Source organism: Manihot esculenta, chromosome 15 (genome assembly GCF_001659605.2).
Source record: "Manihot esculenta cultivar AM560-2 chromosome 15, M.esculenta_v8, whole genome shotgun sequence".
Lineage (NCBI taxonomy): Eukaryota > Viridiplantae > Streptophyta > Magnoliopsida > Malpighiales > Euphorbiaceae > Manihot > Manihot esculenta.
The window spans coordinates 1,049,233-1,074,688 of record NC_035175.2 but is presented as its reverse complement, the minus strand read 5'-3'; the positions used below and the strand labels follow the sequence as shown (position 1 = coordinate 1,074,688).

General features: G+C 33.1%; 2 protein-coding genes and 1 long non-coding RNA gene across 5 annotated transcripts; 2 read left to right on the top strand and 1 right to left on the bottom strand.

Moving 5' to 3' along the window:
• Nucleotides 1-2,181: 2,181 nt before the first annotated feature.
• On the top strand, nt 2,182-3,317 carry LOC122721905. Its single transcript, XR_006348695.1, has 2 exons — nt 2,182-3,007; nt 3,273-3,317. It is a non-coding gene; the product is annotated as an uncharacterized LOC122721905 (long non-coding RNA).
• A 6,007-nt stretch (nt 3,318-9,324) lies between these two features.
• On the top strand, nt 9,325-13,719 carry LOC110602323 (ubiquitin-like-specific protease ESD4). Of its 3 annotated transcripts, XM_021739812.2 has the most exons (9): nt 9,326-10,499; nt 10,729-10,808; nt 10,885-10,978; nt 11,117-11,215; nt 11,821-11,916; nt 12,009-12,128; nt 12,477-12,580; nt 13,098-13,170; nt 13,281-13,719. In XM_021739812.2, exons 1-9 carry the CDS (start codon nt 9,684-9,686, stop codon nt 13,341-13,343), a joined length of 1,545 nt encoding a protein of 514 aa, XP_021595504.1. In that variant the 5' UTR covers nt 9,326-9,683; the 3' UTR covers nt 13,344-13,719. The 3 variants fall into 3 exon arrangements, with proteins under 3 accessions (XP_043806855.1, XP_043806856.1, XP_021595504.1); XM_043950920.1 differs by lacking the exon at nt 12,009-12,128 and having other exon boundaries at nt 9,325-10,499; XM_043950921.1 differs by lacking the exons at nt 11,821-11,916; nt 12,009-12,128 and having other exon boundaries at nt 9,325-10,499.
• Nucleotides 13,720-13,892: 173 nt separating this feature from the next.
• LOC110602321 (kinesin-like protein KIN-13A) lies at nt 13,893-22,095 on the bottom strand. The gene is made up of 15 exons (XM_021739811.2): nt 21,829-22,095; nt 21,639-21,714; nt 21,265-21,530; nt 20,434-20,655; nt 19,630-19,815; nt 18,695-18,796; nt 18,480-18,557; nt 17,972-18,053; nt 17,390-17,552; nt 16,841-17,170; nt 16,021-16,239; nt 14,845-15,940; nt 14,697-14,762; nt 14,396-14,612; nt 13,893-14,234 (listed from the first exon to the last, which is right to left on the bottom strand). The coding sequence occupies exons 3-14, from the start codon at nt 21,475-21,477 to the stop codon at nt 14,430-14,432; spliced, it is 2,940 nt and encodes a 979-aa protein (XP_021595503.1). The 5' UTR covers nt 21,478-21,530; nt 21,639-21,714; nt 21,829-22,095; the 3' UTR covers nt 13,893-14,234; nt 14,396-14,429.
• Nucleotides 22,096-25,456: the final 3,361 nt, after the last annotated feature.

The window sequence follows — 25,456 nt, the reverse complement described above, 5'->3', positions numbered from 1 at the left end:
TTTGTTTAAATAGGCATTAAAACCCTAGTAGAAATCCTTTTGGAATGATAATTCTTCTTTTATTTGATTTTGGATTCCTTTCTTTAATGTGTTTCTTTATGAATAGAATTCTTTGATTTAAGGAAGACTTTGTGTTGCATGTTTAAGGAGATTCTAGCATGGATCTCACAGTTTTAATGCGAAGACCAGGTCTCTAAATTTTCAAATCTAGAACTTTCCCATCTGCCATTGATTTTATGCAATCTATCTATTTGCCCAGTTGATTTGGGTAAATCACTGTCCGAGAACTGTTATACAAGTCTAGTCAGTTCCGAATTTCTGTGCAATCCTCTTGCCTCTATGAAGTACACTGGAAGGTTTGCCCAAATCACTCAGTTAAGTCAGTTTCCATACTTTTAAACCATTTTCATCAAATATTATACTTTTTCTGCAAAATATGACTAAAATTACAAAATTAGTTAGAAAATATTTGATTCAGTATTAATAACAGCAGGAAAAATGTGCCTAAATTATGTTTGATCAAAAGTTTTGTTAAATTAAAAGACTACCAAACAATATTATCCATAACAAATTAATAGGATTTTTTTTGTTTGGTGCAATATTTAAGAATCTAAATTTTTGTAGATCCCTGTTCTGTGAGTTATTTTTATTCTATTCGGTTCTCAATTTAAGAAAATATATTTATTTTGCTTTCAATCTCTTTATCTCCATTTTACATCTTCTCCAAATATAAAAAATAGTAATTAAATTAGTGCGGAAAAGCCTAGCCATTGTTCGTAATTTTCCATATATATATAGCCCAACTCACCCATGCCTCCCTTTCTATGTTTTTTTAAGTCAAAGTAAAATTAATGAGGCAAACTGTCAAGTACAAAATTCATTTCAACATACTCATTATGAAAAAAAAATAACATCATATATAGCTTTATGTGCCAAAGAATGAGCAACTTGATTGCCCCCCCCTCTCTTAACATGATTGAAGGAAATCGATCTAAAAGATTTTGAAAGTTCATGAATATCCTTGATCAACTCTTTAATAGCAATGGGAATAATGTGACAAGCGATAGCTTGAATCACTATCAAAGCGTCTCCTTCAACAATAATATCTAGACAATTATGAGAAGAGCTTCTCTATAGGCTAAGTATTCCAAAACCAAGGGGTCTAAGATATTGTTAAAAGTTTTGCAGTGCTAAAACCAATGTTAACGGCTAAAGAACCTCTATCGCTTCCCTCGTCAACTATCGCATCAAAGTTTATTTTAAGAATAAGAGGTGGAGGGGGAGTCCACACTGAGGGGGAGAGATCAGCTTATGTAGAAGGATACCTAATCGGGAAGAGATCTTTTTTAGTAGAAATGAAATCTTCTAAATGGTGTAGGGCTGTCATGATAATCTCATTGGGATCTTGATTGGTGTTCCTGAAAATCAAAGCATTTCTACTCTTCCAAATATGCCATAAAAGAAAAGAAGTTAATTGGACAAGGTATGTACTGTAACATCCTAAAAAATAATAATAATAATAATAATAATAATAAGGATAGTAAAATAAAAATAAAGAAATAGTAAATTTAAAGAATAAGAAAAAAAAAAAAGAAAGAGAAAAGAAGAAAGAAGAAAAGGCTAGAAGAGAGAGAGAAACTCATTTCTTTTCCTCCATTTTCTCCTCCTTCCTCTGCCGAGAACCACAAAAAAATTTCCATTCTTCATCTTTTCTCTTCTATACCAAAATTGCTTCAAAATTTCACCTCCAATTAATTCCCCATCTTCTCCCAACACCTTTCCTAAGGTTTGTGCTCAACCCCATTTGAATCAATGCAAGAATTTGTTAATTAGGTTTTATTTGAAATTTTACTATCCTAGTAGAAGTAGACCAAGTGAATAATAGATTAATTATATTTGTATAATAAAAGTTTGAGAAATAATAGATTTAATAGATAGAAAATTCTAAAATTTATATGTAATTTAACTAAAATTTAATTTATGGATATAATGAAATGACTCTATGTTCTTTGATAGAAAAATAATGTGGGTGGATATAGTGACAAAAAAAAAAAAAAAAAAAGAGAAATGAAAGTGATAAGAAAAGTGAGATATAGTGTAAATATGATGTTTAAAATAGAAGATAAAAAAAAATAGAAATTTAAAGAAAAAGAAAAATGAAATAAGGTATATTGTGATAGAAAAAAAAATAGGAAAAAAAGAAATTATATTAGAAAAAAAAAATAATAAAAAGAATAATAGTTAATTAATTAAGGATTAAATTATGAATTTGTAATTTATGTAGTTGAAGTAAATGAATAGATTTACATGATATGACAATGTTTAAAGGCAGAGTTGTAATATGATAAATTATTATAGTTTAAAAAAATTAAAAGTTACACTATATTGAAATTTTTGGCTCATATTTAAATGTATAAATTATTTAAAGTCTGGCCCTATTAAGTTTGGTGGGAATTGTGAGTTAGTTTAAGGGTGAGGCATGCCATATACAGATCTTGCAGTACTGCACTACAGTTACACGGATTTTTGGGATACAATGAGGTATCCTACAGTCATAGACTCGGCTTTTGAGCCATACAGTTATTTGGCACTTTGTGCCCTACAGTTACAGTTTCCTTATCTGACTTAACAGTCCCATTTAAATTTATAGGGGCCAACAGAAAAATAATAAATAAATAAAAGTATTAAGAGAAAATAAAACCATTTACATGATGAAGAAAAAGAAAAGATTGTGAAATGAAAATATGTATATATGTAAAATAATAATATGATTTAGCTTATGTCAAATGATTTGTTATATAGTTATTTGTTGTTTGTTTGTTTGAATTACTGTTATTACATGAATTTTGATTTAAATTTTTATTTATATAAAAAAAAGTTGAGCACCACTAAGCAATTTGCTTAGCGCGTAGGAATTTATTTTTCCTCGCGCAGGTTGTAGATTCAAAGAGCAGTAGATCAAGATCTGCATCAACCCAGCCAGAGTTACATCATCATCTATATTGGGGTATATTTTGTAAATTTTTATATGAACTTGATTTTGGAAATATGGCATGTACATAAGGTTTTAGAGATAAAGTTGAATATGGTTTGAAACAGATATAGTTAAATATTTTAATTTTAGTGTAAATGTGGATGATTAGTATAAGTTTCTGTGTTGAGATTAATGAAATGTTATGAAGCGTTTGATCGAAATTGAAACTGTTTTGATGTTGAAAGAAGTTTGGGGGTTAAGGTTGATATTGATAGAAGTGTGATATTACTTTTTACAGGTGAAATTAAGTCCATATTTTAGGGGAAACTCTGCCGGATTTTCAGGAAAAAAAAAAAAAAAAGTCATGATGTTCATGATACAAAGTAAAGGAAAGATAAGAGAATTGTTACAAATGTAATGTCTCCAACTCGATTAATTAAATAATCGGGTAGGGGGTGTTACATGTACCTTTATGCTTGGTTACTTAAATGAAGGTAGAGTGTCTGCCAATCGTCCTTAATTTCTAATTCTCCATAAAAGTTGAGCGAAAATGCAAGGAAGAGGTAAACCATATAGCAGCTACTCTCGGATACACGAAGAAGAGATGCTTCATAGTTTTGCACTCACCACACCATTTATAGGAGGGATCCATGTAATGCAGCTTGTCACAAAGGAGATCATTATAAGGCAGGTGCTCCTTAAGCATCATCCAAAGGAAAATAGATAATTTAGGAGTCAAGAATATCTTCCATATATTATTCTAGAAAGGTAGTAGAGACGATTAATTACTCGTGCTTGGATCCCTCTGAAGTGATTATCCATGCAAAATTTTTCGTGCCACTATATAACCAAATTTAACAAAGTAAATCCCTCTCCAGTCAAAATAGCACACCAAACTATCTTTCAGAATGAACAAAGGTATGGGAATGGAAATAATATTCTTCACTTCTTCTTCATAAAAATTTGCCTCTAGGATATAATTTGCCTCTAGGATGTGTCTTTTCCATGAACGAGAAGAGTGATCAATTAGTTATGACACTCAAACAATATTGTAGTTGTAATACCCGGCTAGACTCCGGTATCGGGATTCCCACCGTCCGGTGGAAACTCGGATGTCGGAAACCTCTAGAAGGGTAAAACCATGTTTTCATAAAATGTTTTAATGTATTTTATGGTTTTAAGCAAGAAGGGAAATTGAATTTTGAATGAAAAAAACCAAGGAGGCATTTTCAGGTTCGGCCGCCGAACCTTAAGTTCGGCCGCCGAACATTGGATAGTTTAGGGGGGCAAGTTAGGCTTCCAAAAGTTTTAAAGGTTCGGCCGCCGAACCTCATGTTCGGCCGCCAAACTTACATGAGTTTTGGAGGCACTTTAGGCTGCCGAAAGGTGGTCTGGCAGCCCCTATAAAAGGGCTCCATGGCCGAAACGGGCAAGTTTTCTCCCCATTTTCGGCCACGGTGAGTCCCTGCTCTCCCATGGTTCGTTTTTGATGTTTTTCCTCAGATCTTTAGAGTTTTAACGAGTGTTATCTTGATTTGAAGATATTTGAGCAAAAGAGCAAGTTTTGAAGCTTGGAGACTAAAGAGTTGAGATCTCCCCCATCTCCAAGTTAGGATCGTTTCTCCTCTAGATCTTCAAGAGGTAAGAGTCGATCTTGAGCTCATTTTATGTTTTAAACAAGTTTTAAGAGGATTCATGGGGTAGAAATGCATGTTTAGGTTAGTTGAACATTGTTAGGTTTTTATGTGAGTTTTGGACAATGTAGGTTGCTGAGTTGCTTGTTTTGTGTTGTTGTTGGGGTTTAGGTTAGTTTGAGACCCCTATGTGTTGATGTATGTGTGTATGCATGATTTGAGAGGGTTGGATGCATGTTTGGAAGTTTGGGAGGCATTTGTGCATGTTGGAGCTGAGTTTCTGCCCCTTTGGGAGAACTCAGGTTCGGCAGCCGAAGGGACTTTCGGCCGCCGAACCTGCTTGTGGAGGCCAACTTTCGGCTGCCAAACCCTGCCCCCGAAAGTGGACTTTCGGCTCTGGAAGGGAGTTTCGGCCGCCGAAGGTGCCGCCGAACATGCATGAGTTTCGGCTCTGGAAACCACTTTCGGCCGCCGAAGGTGCCGCCGAAGGTGCCGCCGAAAGTGGCTGAGTTTCGGCTCTGGAGGGACTTTCGGCCGCCGAACCTGCCGCCGAAAGTGCCCTGTTCAGCCTTCCTTTGCATGATTTATGTGATTGTTTTAAGGTGTTTTAGGGGGTTTTTGGGGAGTATTTTAGAGTCATGATCATGGATGTTTGGTCCCTCATTTGAGTCCACCTGTGTAGGTTCGGACCCGAGGAACCGAGGACCTCAGCAGTGAGATAGCTGCTTCAGAGTCATTAGAGTTTCAACCAGAGGTGAGTGGAATAACTCATTACGTTTTAAAGCAAATAAATAAATTTTGAGCATGATACATGCATCACGTATGCCATGAGATATACTAGGTTGTTTGCATTAGAATTCACGAATATGTTGCATTGCATTATTTGATGTTGATGTGGATGGATGTTGGATGATCCTTTAGTCCTCGTATGATATGATATGATGATGATACGGTATGGAAGACCAGTGAGGCCCATTCTACGCCCCTGGCACTATGTTAAGAGAAAGACCAGTGAGGCTCATTCTACGCCCCTGGCACTATGGAATGTTATGCTATGTTATGTTATATTAAGAGAAAGACCAGTGAGGCTCATTCTACGCCCCTGGCACGATTGGACTATGTAGAGGACTATTGGTGACAAATCCATCATTGATGTGATTTGTTTGTGATGTGTTGCATTTCATGAAAGCATGAAATTTAAATTGAATGTTTATTTATTCTGCTCACTGGGCTTTATAGCTCACCCCTCTCCCTTAACCCCCCAGATTTGCAGGTACAGGGTAGACCAGGAGGTCAGCAGGAACAGAGTCATGTTGTATGTAATAGCTAGATGTGGACATGAATATGATGTAATGTAAAAGTATGGTATAGAAATGTAATGTATTGATGCTTATGGAGGTTTAGAGTTGTGCTTGACCATAGTATATTGTTAATCCCTTTCTAGTACATGATCTTAAATGTTTAATGATGATTATTGTAAACCAAGCTTAATGTATGTTATGTTACCCCATTGGAGTATTTGATGAGGACTCCAGTGAAAGGTTTTATGTTATGATTTGTGCATGCACAGGTTAAGCTTGGTGAATGAATGAACGAATGAATGAATGAATAAATGAGAAAGTTTTAAATTTTTATGTAATTGTTGATCATGTATGGGATTAAACAGGTATACAGGATGTATGTTAGGCTTGCTACAGGTCCCGGCGGCCTTAAGCCGATCTGGATCTTAGCGCCGATAGCGGTCTGATTTTCGGGTCGTTACAGTGGTCATGATCCTCTTTAATACTCCGCTTAGAAAGGAAGGAAAAAGGGATCCATTTATCCTGCTTGCCTAGGATAGAATTGCCTTTGCTGACATTCCACCAAAGACCTTTAGAAAGAATTTGTCTGCCTTATAAGATACTCTGCCAACCCCAAAAAGGCAAACCCCTATTTGGGCTTCCATAAAGGAAATGGAGTGATGATATTTCACCTTGAGAATCCTAGCTATTAAAGAATTTGGACCTAGGATAATCCTCCATCCCTGTTTAGCCAGGAGAGCCATGTTAAAACTTTGAAGATCTTTGAAGCCTATCCCTCTCTTGCTTTTAGTTTGTGCTTACAAAGAAATCCAGTGTAGCTTACGAACATCTCCCTCTTGACTCCACCAAAAGTTCGAGATTAAAGAGTTCGACTCATGACAAAAGGAAGCCAATAATTTGAAACAGGACATAACATAAACTGGTATGGCTAGAAGAACTTATCTGATTAGCATCTCTTTGCCTCCTTTTAAAAGAAGATGTTCCTTCCAACCAGTTGTCTTATTAGCAATGCGGTCTCTGAAAGTAGAGAAGATTTGTCTCTTCGATCAAGATATGTCTAAAGGAAAGGCCAAGAAACTTGTGTAAATTTAGTGATGTGAAGAATAGAGGCAATGCTTCTTTTGATCTCTGAAGGAGTATTTGGGCTAAAGAAAATACTTGACTTCTCCATATTGATAGTTTGACCACTTACTTTGGTAGTCCTTCAACACAAAAGAGAAATAGACAAGGGAATAAAGGATACCCTTGCCTAATCCCTCTTGAAGGATGGAAGTAGCCAGTTTTATGCCTATTAATTTGTATAGAGTACGACACTGTAGTGATACAAGTCATAATCCATTTATTCCAAGTGTCATGGAAGCCAAAGTAATAAAGCATATTGTCACGCTACAAGACTTCTCAGCTTGCCAATGTGCGATACTTGTGAGGTTGCTTTCCTCAAAATCAACACAATTAAGTCTAAACAACCAAACAGCAATACAAGGAACGAATTGGGACAATCACACACTTGCAATAGAGAAGAGAAGTGCATAAAGAAGTATATTTCACTAGAGAATGGCTGTAGAGATTACAAGAGCTTTCTCAATACAATTACTCTCTTAATATTCTGCCTATATGTACAAATCGTGGAACTCCCTATTTATAGGCTAACATCCAGTATTTAAGGCTTCTTAGAGAAGTTCCCTGCCAGCTGTATTTTGGAGAAGCTAGATAGTCTCCTTGTCAAGCTTCCTACAATTTTGAAATCTTCCACAGCCTGGCCGTCTTGCTAAATCCGTAGGTCTACAACAGAGAATGGCCCAGCAGCCCTTGGGCGGACTTCCTCAAATCTAGCCCATAGATGGCCAGCGCCCGCGCCTGGCAGCCCAATCCGTATGCCCAGTGCCTTATGCGCCTAATCTTATAAATAAGATTGAAATCAAAAATATAATTTTTCATCCCAAACTCGATCATAATTATTCAAATTCATTTTATTAAATTTAATGAGATCGGATATTCAAATTTATTACCATAATTCAATTAAAAATTAATATAAACTATCAAAATTCATCCTAAATTCAATTATTATTATCCAAATAAAACTCCAACCAGTTTTGTCTTATATATTTAAGTTAATAATTTATATAAAAAATATTTTTTATTAATAATTTTTATTTAAAAATTTAATATCTTTAGAAAATATTTAAATTTTAAATTTTAAATAAAAATATATAAAATTTTTTTAAAATATTATTATAAAAAAAATTATATATATATATATATATATATATAATTAATTATTTATATAAATGGATTCGGATAGAATAACACTTAAAAGATATTATTTTTTAAATTAGGACTCATTCTAAATCCGATTATATTTATTCAAATCTTTTTTATTAGAGTCAATTAAATTCAATATTCAAAAGATATAACTCAATTAAAAATTAATAAAAATTATCTAAATTTAATTATTATTATTCAAATAAAACTCCAACCTATATATTTTAATTAATAATGTATATAAAAAATATTTTCATTAATAATTTTTATTTAAAAAATTTAATATTTTTAAAAAATATATAAAAAAATTTAAAAATATTATTATAAAATATATATATTTATATTAAACTAATTATTTATACACTCTATAAATAAAATTTAAATTCGTCATAAATATTATTTTTTAAATACGAACTCATTCTAAATTAGATTATAAATATTCAAAATCCTTTCTATGACAATAGAAATTGGATTTAGAACAGATTTGAGTCGAAAAATAATATTGTGGTTAGAATTGTGTTTAAAAAATAAAGTTAAAGTTTTATTTATCGAGTATTTATTATTAGAATTCGTTTATATAAATAATTAATTTAATATAAAAATATATATTTTATAATAATATTTATAAATTTTTTATATATTTTATTTGAAAATTAAAATTAAAATTAAAATATATTTTAAAAATATTAAATTTTTAAATAATAAAAAATATTTTTATATAAATTATTAATTAAAATATATAATACTAAACAAATTTAAATTTTATTTGAATAATAATAATTGATAATAATTAAGTTTAAAACAGGTTTAAAATTAAAGTGATTTATATTAATTTTTAATTAGATTTAAAATGATTCGTTATTATTAATATAAATTAAAATTCAGATTTAATTTTCTTAGATGCTTTATCTATTTACCTCCCTATCCCGAGCATCAACTCATTTAATAATTTTCAATAGAATTTAATTGCCTTCATTTTTCAAAATGCTCTACAAAATTGAGTAATATTTGTATATTTAGACCAAATAAAGATTGCATTTAAAATTAAAATCGGCTAGACATGGTAACACAGTAAGAGAGAGATCAGTTATTCACTGTTCAATAATTTTGTGCCGCGGAAGCAAATTTCAAGAAAAAAAATAGAAAACCCTCGGAGCTCTCTCACGTCAACATCTCGTACTCGAGCTATAGCTCTCTACTCCGTAATGCTCCTATTAGATCTTACAAACAAAACCTCTCCTTGTTAGTTTTTCTATTTTTTTCTTTCACTTTTCCGCCTCTTGTTCCTATTTTGCTTTTCTAATTTTGGGCTTCTTTGTATCTCTATATCAAAATCACCCCACTTTCTTTTCACATTCAAATTCTTCCCCTCTTTACCACGCAAAACCCTAATTTTTCTTCCAATTTGCTCTACCGGGGTTTTGTCCCTCACCGAAAATTTTCCTATTTTATCAAAATTAGCTTATAGTATCATGTTAAGGATGCTATCCTTTATACTGTTTCTAAATTTTTATGGTTGTTAAGCTTGAGATTCGAACAATGGGTGGCTTAACCAGCAACAACAAGCGAGACCCGTGTTCAAATTCTCCTGATTTTCACATTTCAAAAAAGCCAAGATTGTTGTCCATGCATCAAACTCCTAACCAAACCCTAGGATCCTCCAATAGTACTGTATCTAGAATCTCCCGGTACCCAGAAACAACCTCAAAGATTCGCCGGGAAGTTCATGCACCTTGCAGAATACTTAAATTTGGCTTATCCAGGTACAAGGATAGTGATTACGGTGTAAAGAAGAAATCTAGTGCTGATGATATGGGTAATTTCTTAAGTAAACAGCTGGACTCTGCCAGGAGAAGCGCAATTGGTTCTTTTAGGTATCTGCTCAAAGATAAGCAAGTGATTGATGCTGATAACGTACTTGAGAAGCCTGAGAAGCAGGCGGTATCTGAGGATTCCAGTATCGAAGAAATTGGGGCTATTGAAGGAGATGGAAGAGAAGGGAGGTCTATGGTTTTGGACCAGAGGTCACGAGATGACCTTGTGTGTAATAAGGATGATAATGATGTTAAAATTGTGGAGGAGAGATCCGTGGTTACTTTGGACGGGAATGTAGAGGTGCAAAATGCGGGAAAAATGTTGGATTCATTGGTTTTGAATGGCGAAGTTGATGTATCCAGTGTCGAAGTGTATAAGAAGTTGTTGGAGAGTGCGGAGAGGAGGAATGGGCGTTTAAGAGCGTTGGATTCTGAAATTGAATTGAACCAAAAGAAGCTGATCTTTTACCAGTCAACGCGACCTATTAAGAAGCCCGACGAGAAAGCTGTGGAGGTAGGGTTATTTTTTCTCCTATGTTTTGATGAACCAAATTGGGTTTTTCTTTTTATATATAAATTTAAAACACTGAACCTCCTTTCTACATTCTGGAAGTATTATTGTTCTAACAGTTCCAGAAGCAGTATCAAATGCTAACTAAGTTGTTAAGAGCATTTTGATCCTTCTTGTACAAGAAGAAAAACTTTTTCAGTATTCGTTTAAATGGGCGATAATTGAATTACAGGAGATACCTCGTGAACCCTTTATTGCTCTTACGAAGGAGGAGGAGTCTTTGGTCAAACGTGCTTTTTCACCCAACAACAGGTATGGTATGATCAATGTGAGTTTTGATAATTTAGTGGGTGGGTGTTGTAATGCTATTGGTTTTATTTTTCTGCAGGAGGAAGGTCTTGGTTACCCACAGGAATTCAAATATTGATATTACTGGAGAAGTTCTGCAGTGTCTTAGACCAGGAGCATGGTTGAATGATGAGGTATATTTTTGGATTATAGCTATTGCTACTTTTGTGTGGTATAGACCATAGCGTTTTATTTATTTATTCAAACTGTTGTGTTGAAAAAATAATTGTTTTTGGTGGGCTGATGATTATATACGCTCTTTGTTTTGCAAGGTCATAAATGTGTACCTTGAGTTGCTAAAAGAAAGAGAAAAGAGGGAGCCACAGAAGTTCTTGACATGCCATTTCTTCAACACTTTTTTCTACAAAAAGGTGTTTTGCTTGCTTTCCTTCATTAACCATTCTTGTACTTGTTCATAGTGTTGACGGTTGTTTCCTGTAATGCTAAAAATATCCCTTGGCAACGGTTCTGTACTTGTTCTCATCATACGTATCACAAGGATTTGAAATGTCTCAAATTTCTTTTTCTTTTGTTTTTCCCCTTTATACTGTCATTTTTTGTTGTTGTCACTTGCATAAACATTTATGGCACAGCATTCTTAGTTAACATAGTTTAAAATTACTAAAATAAGTTGGGCTAACCATTTTATGCCTAGTGGTAAAGGTGTCCAGAAGTTATTTAGGGCCAATTGGAGTGGGGAATAACTAAGTTCCTTATTATTTATGGCACGCCATTCTTAGTTCCTAGTTCTGTATTGGCAAATATGTATTGCATCTTTCTAAATATGTAGAAAGATATATAGGCACATGCTATTAGAACGCTGGAACATTGTTTTCTGTATTTTCCCCTATCTTTATTTTTTATTTTCCTACATAACCTTTTCCTTTTTTGTTGGTTATGTTTTCCTTCTTCAAAATTTTGGCATTCATGTATTTCTTTATTTGATATATAACTTGAATTTAATTTAATGTTTTAGTTAACAAGCGCAGAGAAGAACGTCTATGACTATAGAGCTGTCAGAAGGTGGACTACAGAGAGGAAGTTGGGATACTTCCTGATAGAATGTGATAAAGTAAAGTGAATCACATGCTTTTTTATCTGTCTTATCAAATATTTTTCCTTTAGTGGATTTCTTACTTGAATAAATTTTGCTGTTGTGCTTAGATATTTGTTCCTGTTCATAGAGAGATCCATTGGTGTTTGGCAATTATTAATAAAAAGGATCAAAAGTTCCAGTATCTTGATTCACTTAAAGGAAGGGACTCAAGGGTGCTGGAAAACCTGGTATGCTTTCTGGTGTTGCCTTCAAATATTAGTTGTTGAGAGACTTGCAACACTATTTCAAATAGCACTCTGTAGACTGCAGTTCTGTTCTAGTACATTTGTGTATGAGCAGTATTCAGGGAGATAACTTCTATTCAATTGTTGATATGGGTTTACTAGCCTTATCCAATTATATGCAGAATAGTTTTGGGGTTAGAGTGGGGTTTTCATGTTACGATAATTAGTTATCTGCAAGATGTCTTATTCTCTTAGTTATGAAAAGATCAAAAGCAAAATAAAGTTCTATGAAAAGATTTACTAATCTGCTGCCTCAAAATCTGGCTAATGTTGATCATTGTTATGTGCCAGGCTAAATACTATGTTGAAGAAGTGAAGGACAAGAGTAAAAAAGACATTGATGTAAGCTATTGGGAACGTGAATTTCTTGAAGACCTCCCTGAACAGCAGAATGGGTGTGTATCCTCTTATATTCCTGCCAACTTTAATTCATAACACATCTGAGAGGATTCCATTGGTTGATGCAAATTTTTTGCAACAAAAAGCATGCAAGAAATATGAGCAGTGATAATTAGAATTGCAGGATTTTTATTACTTTAAGTTTTAGTAAGTTATCTACCTGAAAAGCCATACAAGATCCATGTATGTAGCTAGACTGTGTTACTCTCTTTCTTATCCTTTCAATGTTGCCTTATCTAATGTTCTTCTGAGTCATATTTGAGTTTTAATTTGATAATGGTATATTATTAGAACATCCCTAGGGTTAACATAACTAATAGTTACTTTGTCAGTTGTCACTATGAAAATTCCATTATACTTTTCTTCCATCTTACGTAGTTGTTTATATCTGTTCTGTTTCCCTTGAGGAATTTGCATTTAATACTTGTGAATCCCAATCTGTCTGATTTTCTATGCTCACTTTAATTCAATTCCGCTTTGATTTCTGATTCAACTTTGTATTTCTGTTACCAGGTATGATTGTGGCGTGTTCATGATCAAATATGCTGATTTTTATAGCAGAGGTATAGGACTTTGTTTTAGCCAGGTAAGAAATGTACAAGGGGAAACTGTGCCTAGCGGCTATTGCAATCAAATCTATGTCTTCTGATTATGTCGATTTTGATCTCAATCTCTCTACTTGTTTCCCGTTTCAAGGATCACATGCCGTACTTTCGGATGAGGACAGCCAAGGAGATCCTAAAATTGAGGGCCGACTGAAGTGAGCATGCCACTAAGATAATGGAGATTATTTGCATTGTTTTTCCAGCGATTCTGCAAATAGCAGATCTGCTATATTTTGAAAGATGATTGCACAATACCTGTGCTTACCTTGTGAATAGAAGGATCCATCTGCATGATAGCAAAGCAGTTTTGAGTTGTAGTTGAACTAATTGATCAAGGATTGTTCTGGCGATTGATGACTGATGCAGAATTCAGAACAAGCTGGGCTCTGTAATTTTTTCCTTTTCTTAATTTTTGGGTACTTGAAAGGTATTTGGGTTTATTTTTGTCATCTTTGCAGGGCGGTCTCGGGAATGTAATGATTTGATTTCAAGCTTTTTGAGGAAATGATGCATATATTTTGGCTCTGTCATTTGTTGCGCATCTTATTTACATCACAATATATCCTACATGTTATGTGAATCTCTTTAATTTGACAAATTTTAAATACTTGTTCCGTTTATTATGGAGGAATTTTTCGATGCTTATAGGCGAAGCATTATCTGACAACCGCAACATCGCATCATATGACCAGGTGCACCAGAGTTGACTAGAAAAAAATAATATCACAATATGATTTATGTAAAATATATATTTCACAATTTTATTGTTGTTTTTCCCTCCCTCCCTTCCCTAAAAGAGAATTGTACCCCAAATCATATTTAACAACTTTCCGAGGCCGCAACCCCACAAATCTGCTGATAGAACATCAGATGCATCTGAATAATACATTCAACAAATCCATCACCACTAATGAATGTGAATATGCCGACCACCACTCTAAAAGCAAGAAAGCCTGGATGTGAACAGCGACATTTTCCCTTGATACTATTGATATGTAGTGCATCGGATCCTTGTTAAACCTAAAAACGATTCCCTGCCTTGCGACTGCGAAATTGGGAAATAAATAAATAAATCTAGTGAGCAAACTATATACAGATTAGACTAACTGGAAGAAAATCCCCATTACAGGAGCCATATCAAATCAGCAGAACCATTCAAGCATGACAAAATCATATTGCAACTAAAATACACAAGAGAAGAATTACAAGAGATCCCATCACTGAAGAAGACAGTGCTGCATTAGCGAGGAACTCTCTTCCGACTGAGAATTTCTTGTTCTTTTAATCGATGCTGAAACCTAGCCAGACGAGCTTGAAGGCTAACCAGACCTGCTGCCTTGCGTGAGAGCACAAAGCTTAACTGGGTCACATAGTTATCTACGAGACTGCCTGGTTGGTCAACTTCTGCCAGCAGTTTCATTTCCTGGCCCCAAAAACAATAAATGATCAGTCGATGCTAAATTATTCAAACCAGAAACACGGTATTAAAAGAAGCATCTTCACTTGCCTCACGAACAATCTCCATTGTATCCTCAATTTCTTTTCTATGAGCCTTGATTAGGGCCTCTTCTTCCTAGAAACCAATAAAGAAAAAGATTAGTGGAAGCCATAACACGCATCTAAATACAGATTAAAACAAACACAAGAAAGCAAACCTCAAGTATGGCATCAATATTCCCATCTGAATGAGGATCAGGTTCAAAATGTCGCAACCCAGTATTATTAGCAGGGTAGTTTCCTGGGTTCTGCTGTCTGCTGTTTGTAGGGGGGAGATCAGAACCAATGTTATCTTTTTTCAACCAGTTACCCAACTTCTCCGTCTTTTCCTCCCTAGATCCTTTTTTACGAGGTGGTGACACCTTTTGCATCTTCGCTTCTGTATCCACATAGTTTTGGGAGGATGATGAATGGACTTTTTGACTTGTAGAACCACCATAAGTATTAGTAATTTCATCTGAATGAGTATCAGGTTCAAAATGTCGCAACCCAGAATTATTAGCAGGGTAGTTTCCTGGGTTCTGCAGTCTGCTGTTTGTAAGGGGGAGATCAGAACCAATGTTATCTTTTTTCAACCAGTTACCCAACTTCTCTGTCTTTTCCTCCCTAGATCCTTTTCTACGAGGTGGTGACACCTTTTGCATCTTCTCTTCTGCATCCATATAGTTTTGGAAGGATGATGAATGGACTTTTTGACTTGTAGAACCACCATAAGTATTAGTAATTTCATCTGAATGAGGATCAGGTTCAAAATGTCGCAAACCAGTATTATTAGCAGGGTAGTTTCCTGAGTTCTGCTGTCTGCTGTTTGTAAGGGGGAGATCAGAACCAATGTTATCTTTTTTCAACCAGTTACCCAACTTCTCCGTCTTTTCCTCCCTAGATCCTTTTCTACGAGGTGGTGACACCTTTTGCATCTTCTCTTCTGTAACCACATAAGTATTAGTAATTTCAACCCTTTCCTTATCCATTGAGCCAGAAGGCATACTTTCTTCTTGCCCATTCAAGGGATAACTTGAAGTAAAGCTTGGGGGCTGTTTGTCATAATCAGTAGTAGGGTTGTAAGAGAAAGTTCCTTTTTCTACCAACCTTCTACCCGTATCCACTGGTTTCACCTCTTGCTGCTCATAAACATCATCAACATCTTGAAAAACAGGCAAAGATGATGATGACGATACATCCTTGTTAGTTGGAGGTAATGAATTTGTATTCTGATCCTTTCTTGGATTTCCACCTTTTGATAGACTTTTAACCCTGTCAATTTAAAAAATGATTTGAGTTCTATAATAAGAGGGCATACATATAGCTGATACTCAGAACAGGAACATACATACCGATCTGCATATCTCAAAGTATTGAGTGTATGTTCACATGATCCTGCATTCGGAGAAATGCAAGAGATCATAACTGTTCTGGAGTTTCCAACAAAGGAGTCACGGAGTACTTCTGTCAGTTTGCTCCCGCGAAATGGTATATGAATCTGGTCATTGTCTAGAGCACGAATACATTCCTTAAGAGCCAAAAGGCTCTTATTAATTTCAGCACCTTCAATCCTGCAATGACCGAATAGTAGCATTACCTTCACAAGTAAATAGATGTCCAGAAGGCTTTGACATTGGAAAGCTAATTCATAATAATTCATAGGTGCCCAAATGACAGTGCTACAGCCTTGCTAGTTTCAAATGCACAAAAAATGTACATGTAAAGAGAAACAGAACTGGCTCTGCCAAACCCCGAATACAGACAACACAAAATCTTGCACATTAAAAAGTCACACAGATAGTAATTTTAACCAAACCTTTTTCACAATATTCCAACATTAAGACAGTTCTATCCTTCTTTGCATTATGCATCTACAATTTTCCACAACGTTGTAGATGTTGACACTTCCAGAATTTCATTGTCATGGTTTCCATATTATACAATTTCAACTATAAACTTTGCAGACGAGACAGGCATACTACATATGGCATAATGAATAAAATGGATAAGATCCATACCAAGGAATCTTATCCTATTTACACAATGAACATGTAAAAGTAGATCACACTTGCTAAAGGAAAACTAATATAGACAGAATATCAAAATTCAAACGCCTACAAGTTTGTAGTTAGTGCAAAATCAAAATAGAAAATTTTAGTACAATGCAGGTACCTTGTTTGTCGGTCATTATCAGTGGTGTCAGCACCTCGTTCACTACCAGCAAGATCAATAAAAGAAATTTTCCCAATCACTTTTCCACTTTTAGAATCATTCCCATCATTATTCCTCCTGGAGTCTTTAACCTCACCGTGCTTCTTAACAGCAAGCTGTAAGATAGCATGTGACCTTGAAGATTCCTCATTGGCACCAGTAGATCCTGTACTTCTTGCTGCATTTCCCTTCTCAATATATTCCTTAACAATCTGTACATCAGAAACTTCAAATTCTTGCAGTCCAACAATACAAACTTGCTGTCGCCCATCTTCTCTCATGCAAAGTTTCCTATATGAGAACAACAATTCATTCAGCAAACTCAGTCACTAACCATTCAGGATATAGCTGCAATATCCACTACTACATAATATCAATAAGCAATTTCTAAAAGGATAATGCATGTTGTACGAGGAACATAGGATGGGCATGGAAAAACTAACTAAATTATTTTCTCGATTAACAAATCAATTCATTCAAAGACAAATAACACTAAAGAGAAATACTTACTTTCTATCACTGAGAAGATCGAAGAGTTTTCCACCATATATTTCAAAAAAGCTAAGCCACAGTTTGAATCTCTGATTTCGATAAACTGGCTGGTGCAACAATCTAACAAGGTCCTCAGCAGCTCTTAGAGGCAATGGTTGCATGGTGAATGTCTTGCCGCTACCTGAAATCAAACGCTTAAAGGAGTTCTAGTTACCCACAAAACAGTTTATATCGCACTTAGATTCAGAAACAGACAGCACCAACAGAAACACACACACACACAGACGTAACAATACAATATAGCAGGAAAATCTGCACACATGCATGCAAGCACACCACACAACCACTTCCTTTCTCTCTCACTCGGTCATAACAGAAAAAGCAGTTAAGAAAACCACTAGAAGCTCCTTCAGTGTAAATTTGATTCTTCCCTATTCTTTGAATAATAATGATGCTTCCAACTATTGCTGGGTTTTGATGCGTTTCACCAACTTCCAATGTCTGCGTATGCACACTAACTCTAGCATAAATTTTCTTCTGTACTAATCAATGATATGTAAGCTTAATATACAATATAGGAAAGATGAATAAGATATTTACCTGTCTGACCATATGCAAAACATGTAGCTTTTGTTCGCTGGAAAATGATGGGAATAATTGGCTCCACAGTCACACGATAAACCTGTTTGAACAAGTCAAACAATCATTTTTTTTCCTTCTTGGACAAAACTAATGAATAGCCAAAGAACCAAACCTGAGCTAGTTAGATTATTCAATTGAATTGATGGGCCCATGAGAGAGGAAGTGGGGAAGGGTGATCAATGGAGATAAGGGGAGGGCATACTGAAAAGGAAATGTATTTTCTATTTCATTTAAGAAATATATTTTTTTACTCTAATTTTAACTGGTTGGATACAATTGAAACTAAGGTTTCAGATTGGAATGAAATTGCCAAATTAAAAGTTTTAAACATAATCGGTGAAACACGAAAAGGTACAACTTTTTTACTCATAGGCCTTAAACTTTTCATATTTTCTCACATTTAATGTGCACACTAATGCAGCAATAATACTGACTTCTATCTGTAAGACTACACAGTAAACATTACCTCATCATTGGTGACATGCTGATCCAGAACAGCATCAAAACAAAATTCATGCTTCTCAACATATGCAGTCAAGTCAACCTTTTCATATCAGCACAAAATGTTAGGCCTTTCAAAAGGAAGAAAGGAAGATAACAGACTACAAGGAAATCAATCAACATTTCCTATCTTCATCAGAAAAATCCAAAATAATGATGTATGTGATGAAGAGAAGAAACCTTTAGCTTGGGTTCATGAACAGTTAAAGCATTATCAGAAACAGTTACAATATCATCTTCCTTCCGAGCAATCTCCTTCTTGTTAAGTGGTCTTTTGCGCACCTGCAACCAAAATCACCATATTATTGTGAGTCACAAGATAAGCATCAAATAGAGAAAAGAAGAAAGCTAGGAGCAATGTCATCTGCATACAGGCATAAAGGAAACTACATCAGAATGTGAAAAATTTTATGAGGTTGTAATAACCAAAAACTATCCACCTCAAAGCAGCTCTCATCCACTTTTAAGATTTATTAAATTAACCGTCATTCAAACTTGAACTACAATTCTGTCCAAATCTCCTCTTTTTTTATTCATCTATCAACACATAGCATTTAATAATTCTGCAAACAACATATATTACTTAATTTAAAGCAGCTCTCATCCACTTCTAAGATTTGTTAAATTAACTTTCATTCAAACAATTTAAACTAAAATCCTGTCCAAATCTCCTCATTTTTTATTCATCTATCAAGTATCAACACCTAGCATTTAATAATTCTTCAAACAACATATATCACTTAATTTCTCCACATGGGGTGTCTTCTGAAAACTTCAGGTTTTTTTGTGTATTCCCACAAAGGATACCATAGAAAACAAGACACTGATTGAGCTTTTCTTAATGAATAAAACTAGACAAAGAAATAACCGACAAGTTTGAATTAAATGAATGAGACAATTCGATAATTGTCCCAAGTGCCTCTGGCTGTAGCAGTAAAAGTAACTATGCCAAGCAAATTATATCTGAAACCTATTGTTCTTCCTCTACCAAAAAATGAAAAAAGTGTACATGTAAACAGACATTCACACATTAACAATCACTTATGCACCAACAGGCACATGCAAGATAGAGGAGAGGAAGGAAAGAAGAAGTGCCAAGTATATAACCAACTTACCACAACTTTAATTTTAGCGACATTATTTTCCCTAGTGCTGTTCTCTTTTTCATTAATAGAAGATGGAATACATGAATCTGGATCATTTTGCTCCCTTTGCTGTTTACCACTGGTTGCATTATCATCAAATCCTTTTGAACCACCAGGCATGAATGGTGATGGCTCGAAAGGTTCTGAGATGACATGCTGCCAAGACATCAAAACAACAATCACTAAAATGTGGAAAAGGAATCATTAAAGGACTTACAATTTTAAGAAATAAAATAAAAAGAAATATATATATATCAGCACTAAAAGAAAACAAAAAATACTGACATTATCTTACTACACTCCTTATTACATAACATTCAGTGGACCTCATTGTGAACCCACTTTAGTAGCTTTATGGACTTGAAATCATTACAAACAACAAAAGAGGCAAAAGCATGTAAGCTCAATTGGGGCCATTCTGAACTCCTGAATTTTATTCTGTAGTTAGTAACTATTGACACACTATTATGAATTAAAATGGAGAAGATGAAAAAACAGATAATAAGAAGTGCCTAAAACAAATGAAGAGAAGAAAAAACTAGTTTTATAGGTTGCACCATCTTAAGGTCACAGAATCAACAACTGATGAGTTATCCTACACTAGTGGGCAATACTTTAAGGATAGGTGGTTTTATTTTTGCTTTGCTCTGGTAAAAAACCCTCCTCTGGTAACAAGGCCATCAAAGTCAGAAGTCTCTAATCATATCACTTTTACTAATCAAAAGAAAAAGGTGGAAGCATACAATAGACAAAATACTCCATAAAGAGCCATACCTCAGATAGAAGTTCTGTATCATCCATAGCATGAAGATCTAAAAGGCCGGCTCCAAAATCACCCCTAAAGTCTGGAGAATAAAAACCATCTGATACAGGCATACCAGCTGAAGTTTGGGCAGCTGGTGTGTAAGGCTCAGAGCCTGATTCTCCATTAAAATTGAGGTTTCTCATTAGCTTGAAAAGCCTCTGCTTTTCTTCAGCAGATTGCGCTCCATAACCCTTTAAGAAAGACAAAAGTATATGATACCCACATTACTAGAAGTACAAACTCATGCACATTGTAAAATCCATATTAGACATTAGGAAAAATTGACAGTATTTATGGATTGTCCACAAAATTTGCAGATGGAAAACCAGGCATAAAATTATCAGAGACAAACCTTGTTCTATGGTTACATAAATGAGACCAAACTTATTATCCAGACTAACAATCCATTTTACATAAACTTAACTTGAAATGCTGATTGAAAACTTACATACATGTTAACCAAAACAAAGGAGCATTAGTTTTTCACTAAAGCACTCAAAGATTAATCATGTATGAAGCAGTCAGCCCAAAGATAAACATGCTCGTATTTGAAACAATTATGTCCACTACGAAAACTCAGCAATGAACCCAGTAAACTTCTCCAAACTCCTTCCAGAGCAAAATCATCAATTCAAATATGGAAATACCCATAATCAAAACCACCATCCGGACCATACAAGATATCTATCACACGCAACAAAACAAACATCCTAACTCCCAGTACCAGAACCACTCTATAACCCAAAACAAAAGAGAAGATAATGCAAACAAAAATCATTAGAAAGCACCCAAAACATTACCTGCATCAGGAGATTAGGGAGGAGGCGCTGATCGATGCCTGTTGAAGCCAAGGGAGAGGCCAGATGCTGCAAGCCCGCAGACTGGAGCCACCGTGCCATGACCGCATCGCCGGCATCACTTGCGGGGCCTGCATTGTGTAGAGGCCCACCGCCGGCATTATCATATAGAGCGGTCGCCGCAGCAGCATTGCTCTGCTGCATCTGGCCACCCATGTGGCGCTGCGAGCGCTTTTGAGGAGCCAATTTTCAAGATCTATTTACCACGGCTTCGGACAGAAAACCAGAAAGAAATTTAAATAATAAAACATTAAAAATCCATAAAACAAAATAAACATAAATGCAAACAAATGGAGCAATTCAAAAGCAGCACCCACAAGTAGGAGAAAATTCGAATCCAAAGCAGAGCATGGAAAACGAATCCTGTAAAAGTCGACTCCAATCCACGAAATTCTGCAATCCAAAAAATCCGATCTCAATGAAAACATTAAAATTCAATCCCAACAATCAGCAATCACATTTTCCGCAATAAAACAAGACGAAAGAGAGAGAGAGAGAGAGAGTTACCGGAGATGTTATGGAAGAGAATAAGAGGTGGGGGTAAGAACGGAGCGAAAGTAAAATTGATGAGCAGATCTGAAACTGTAGAAATAACGCAAAAACCCTAAAATGTTTTGTTTGTGAATGCGAAGGAAGGAGGGAGAGGAAGGCTGCGTTTGAATTTTTCTGTCCGCGACAAATGAGAAATGTTAATAGCAGAGAGAAAGAGAGAGAAAGAGATCGCAACGTACTTGGCGAAGGAGACCGTTCGTTCATAAAATGTGTCGCGTCATGCTGAATTCATTTCTTCTTTTCTTTTAATGATTTGGATTTTTATTATCGTTAATTTTACATCCTTTTTTATTTTTTAATTAATATCTTTTTATCTTATATATTTATTAATGTGGTTAAATCTTAATAATAAACATTTAATTTAAAAATTATTGAATTTATCTTAATACAACTATATGTAACTACATTAATTTTCAAAATATTTATTTATTATGATATTAATAATTTTTGGGTGTCCTAAAGAATAATGAGGCATGAAAGATATTCTTGTTGAAGAAGTTACTTGCAGAGTTCAATTTCTTTTAATTTATATATATAGAAGATGCATGATATTATTTTAAAAATATAAATTAATGTCCGAATAAAAACGTATTATTAGTTAAACTTTGTACATCACTTTTATGTATGAACTATGGAATTCACGATAATTGTTTTTTTTTAATTCAACTTTCATTTTATTTCTAAAGTCAAATTAATATTAAATCATATTTACATTAAACTGTACATAATTATTCTTTATTTTATTTAACTTAAATTTGATTAATAAAACTTATTAAATGAACTAATTTTTGAGATTTTAGATAAAAAGGCAGCAAACGGAAATAGAGAAAAAAAAAGAAGGAAGTAATTATGATGTGTTTAGGTGGAGACAAAGGTCTATTTTCTACGCCAAGTCCAAATTTACCTAACAACAAATTCGGTTCAATTAAAATTAAAGGGAATTTGAATCCTTGCCTAACATAAACCAAATTGAGAGATCTGATATATATATACACATGACATTGGTTTAATATAATTCAATGGTTTAGATGTTTTCTTTTCTTACCTTTTCTAAATTCATATTTTCAAACGAAATGAACTATTGATTTTGATATTACTTGATAAGTTCTATTTTATTTGATTAAAGGGAAAAAATTCGTGGAGAATGAAAAATATTGCCAATATTATCCCTCCAAAATAGCGAAAAGTGGGAAAGTGCAACAGCAAAATGATATTCTTTTATTTTAATGTCTTATTATGAATATTTTATATAATAAGAGCAAATTGTTAGTTTCATTTTTATTTCTATTTATTCCTTTTCTAAACAAGACTTTCAATCATTTTTATTTTCTATTTATCCAAATATAAGGGAGAGAATAAAGCGACGATCTTTCTTTTATTTTCCTTTCCCTCTTTTTTTTTTAATTAAAAAATTTACAGCTATTTAATTTAATTAATGTTTACTGAAATGGAAAGATTTATTTTTTAATTTAAAATAATAAAAATACATTTTTTTTAACAATTGATTTATTTAAAACGAGATGATATAATCAATGATTCATATGTGGTGAATGAGTTGGAAGATGATGATTTCAGGGTGTGGGCTAACTTCTATGCCGGCTCTGAAAAAAATGTGATTACCAGAACTGTATTGATTCAGCTGCATACCAATTATCAACAATTGCTTCAAACTCTTGAAATTTGTTGCTATATGCTGCATTTTGAGAATTCAAGTTTATTTATTTGATTATATCTAATTTATATTCTTACTTTCATATGATATCAGTTTCCTCTACGCTCCTGCACCATGGATCCATTGCATGGCCACTGTGGGACTGTTTTAATTTAGAATCCCAAATAATGAAATTTTAAATTTTGTTATAATTTTTAAAAGTTACATTAAATTAAAGGATCAGAGCAGTGGCTATCCTAGATTAGCTTGAAACATGGTGTTAAAGGGTGTGTTGTAGTGGTCATAGTGGCCGGTGGATCTCAAAAGTGGGGTAACTGAAAAAACTCTGCTTTATAGTGTGGCCTGATTTATCATACCTTGCAGCTCACTTTTTAAAAATGAACAAATAAATAAATGAATAAAGTCTTGCTTTAACTTAAAGTAAGTGGGGTTTTAGACTTTAAGATGTTGCAATTTAATAACAAATGCAAAATTTGAATTAAAAGTCTAATGATTTCATTGACCCAAATAAGCTCTGGCATCCTTGCTAGTGGTGCATCCACCTCAGTTTAGACTTCCTAACAACAGCTAGAGCTGAACGCAAAATTTATAAGTAAATTGTACAATAACTTTTAAGGTAAACTATAATTTAGTCATACTTAGGTATTTTTAGTTTTAAAAACCAACTATATGGTTTTGTAATTGAAAGAATCATAAATTAATCTCTAACATAAAAATACAGTTAAGTCACTACTATTGTTTTATTCATTTAAAGATCAATTTACTATATTTAAATTATAGAACTAAATTATTAAGATGTATGAAATTATAACAATTTTGTGAATGAAATAAAATAATATTAATTGTTTTTACCACAGCAATGATTAATTTATTGATTTTCTTAAATTACAATAACTAAATTTCTTACTTTTAAAAATAAATGCATTAATATATAAATCTAATTATCTATAGAGATCAAATTGTAGTTCACTTTTTTATTTTACACTTATGATAGTTTTGTTTAAAATCCGCCATAACCATAATTTTTTCAAAGTTTAAATATGAGCTGGTAATTGAGTATGTCTCAAAATAAATAAGTTTTTTAAGGATTTAAATTATAATAAATAGAGCTGTTTAGTTTTGGTTTGGTATAATTTTTATTAAAAATTAGAATTAAAACCAAACTTCCAATTTTTTTATTTTTAAAAATTATATTCAAAATTAAATTTCGATACTAAGTTCTAAGTAATTTTCGTACCGTTTTGATTCGATTTCAATTTTTATTTTAATTTTTTTAACTTTAATTTTAATTTAAATTTTAATATTTATAAATAAAATAATATAAATAAATAACAAAAAATAATAATACTAATATCTAAACAATAATAATACTAATATTAATATATATTCTATATAATTTTTAATAAAAATATTATATTATTTTTTATATAATTATTAATTATATATTTTTAATAAAAAACATATGTGTAATTAATATATAAAAATATATTATATTATTAATATGTGATTAACTCATATAATATAATTAAAAATTATAAAATGATTAATATATTTATAGTTTGAAATAATAAATATATATATATAATCTATTTAAATGGAATAAATTATAATTAACTAATCAAATCATTTAAATTATATTGTTAAAATTTTTTAATAATTAATTAAATTATATGATTATTTTATAATATTTTTAATAATTATTTAATAGTTAATAGCAAGAATTATATTTAAATTATATGAATGATTTAATTTATAAAAATAATTAAATAGTATTATATAAAAATAATTAAAAAGAGTGTGTAAATACAACTAACTAACGAATTAAACTTGTATTAAATTTAAAATAACTTTCAAATAACTATTTTGTTTATATATTTATTTATTTATAATTATTTATTATATATTATTTAA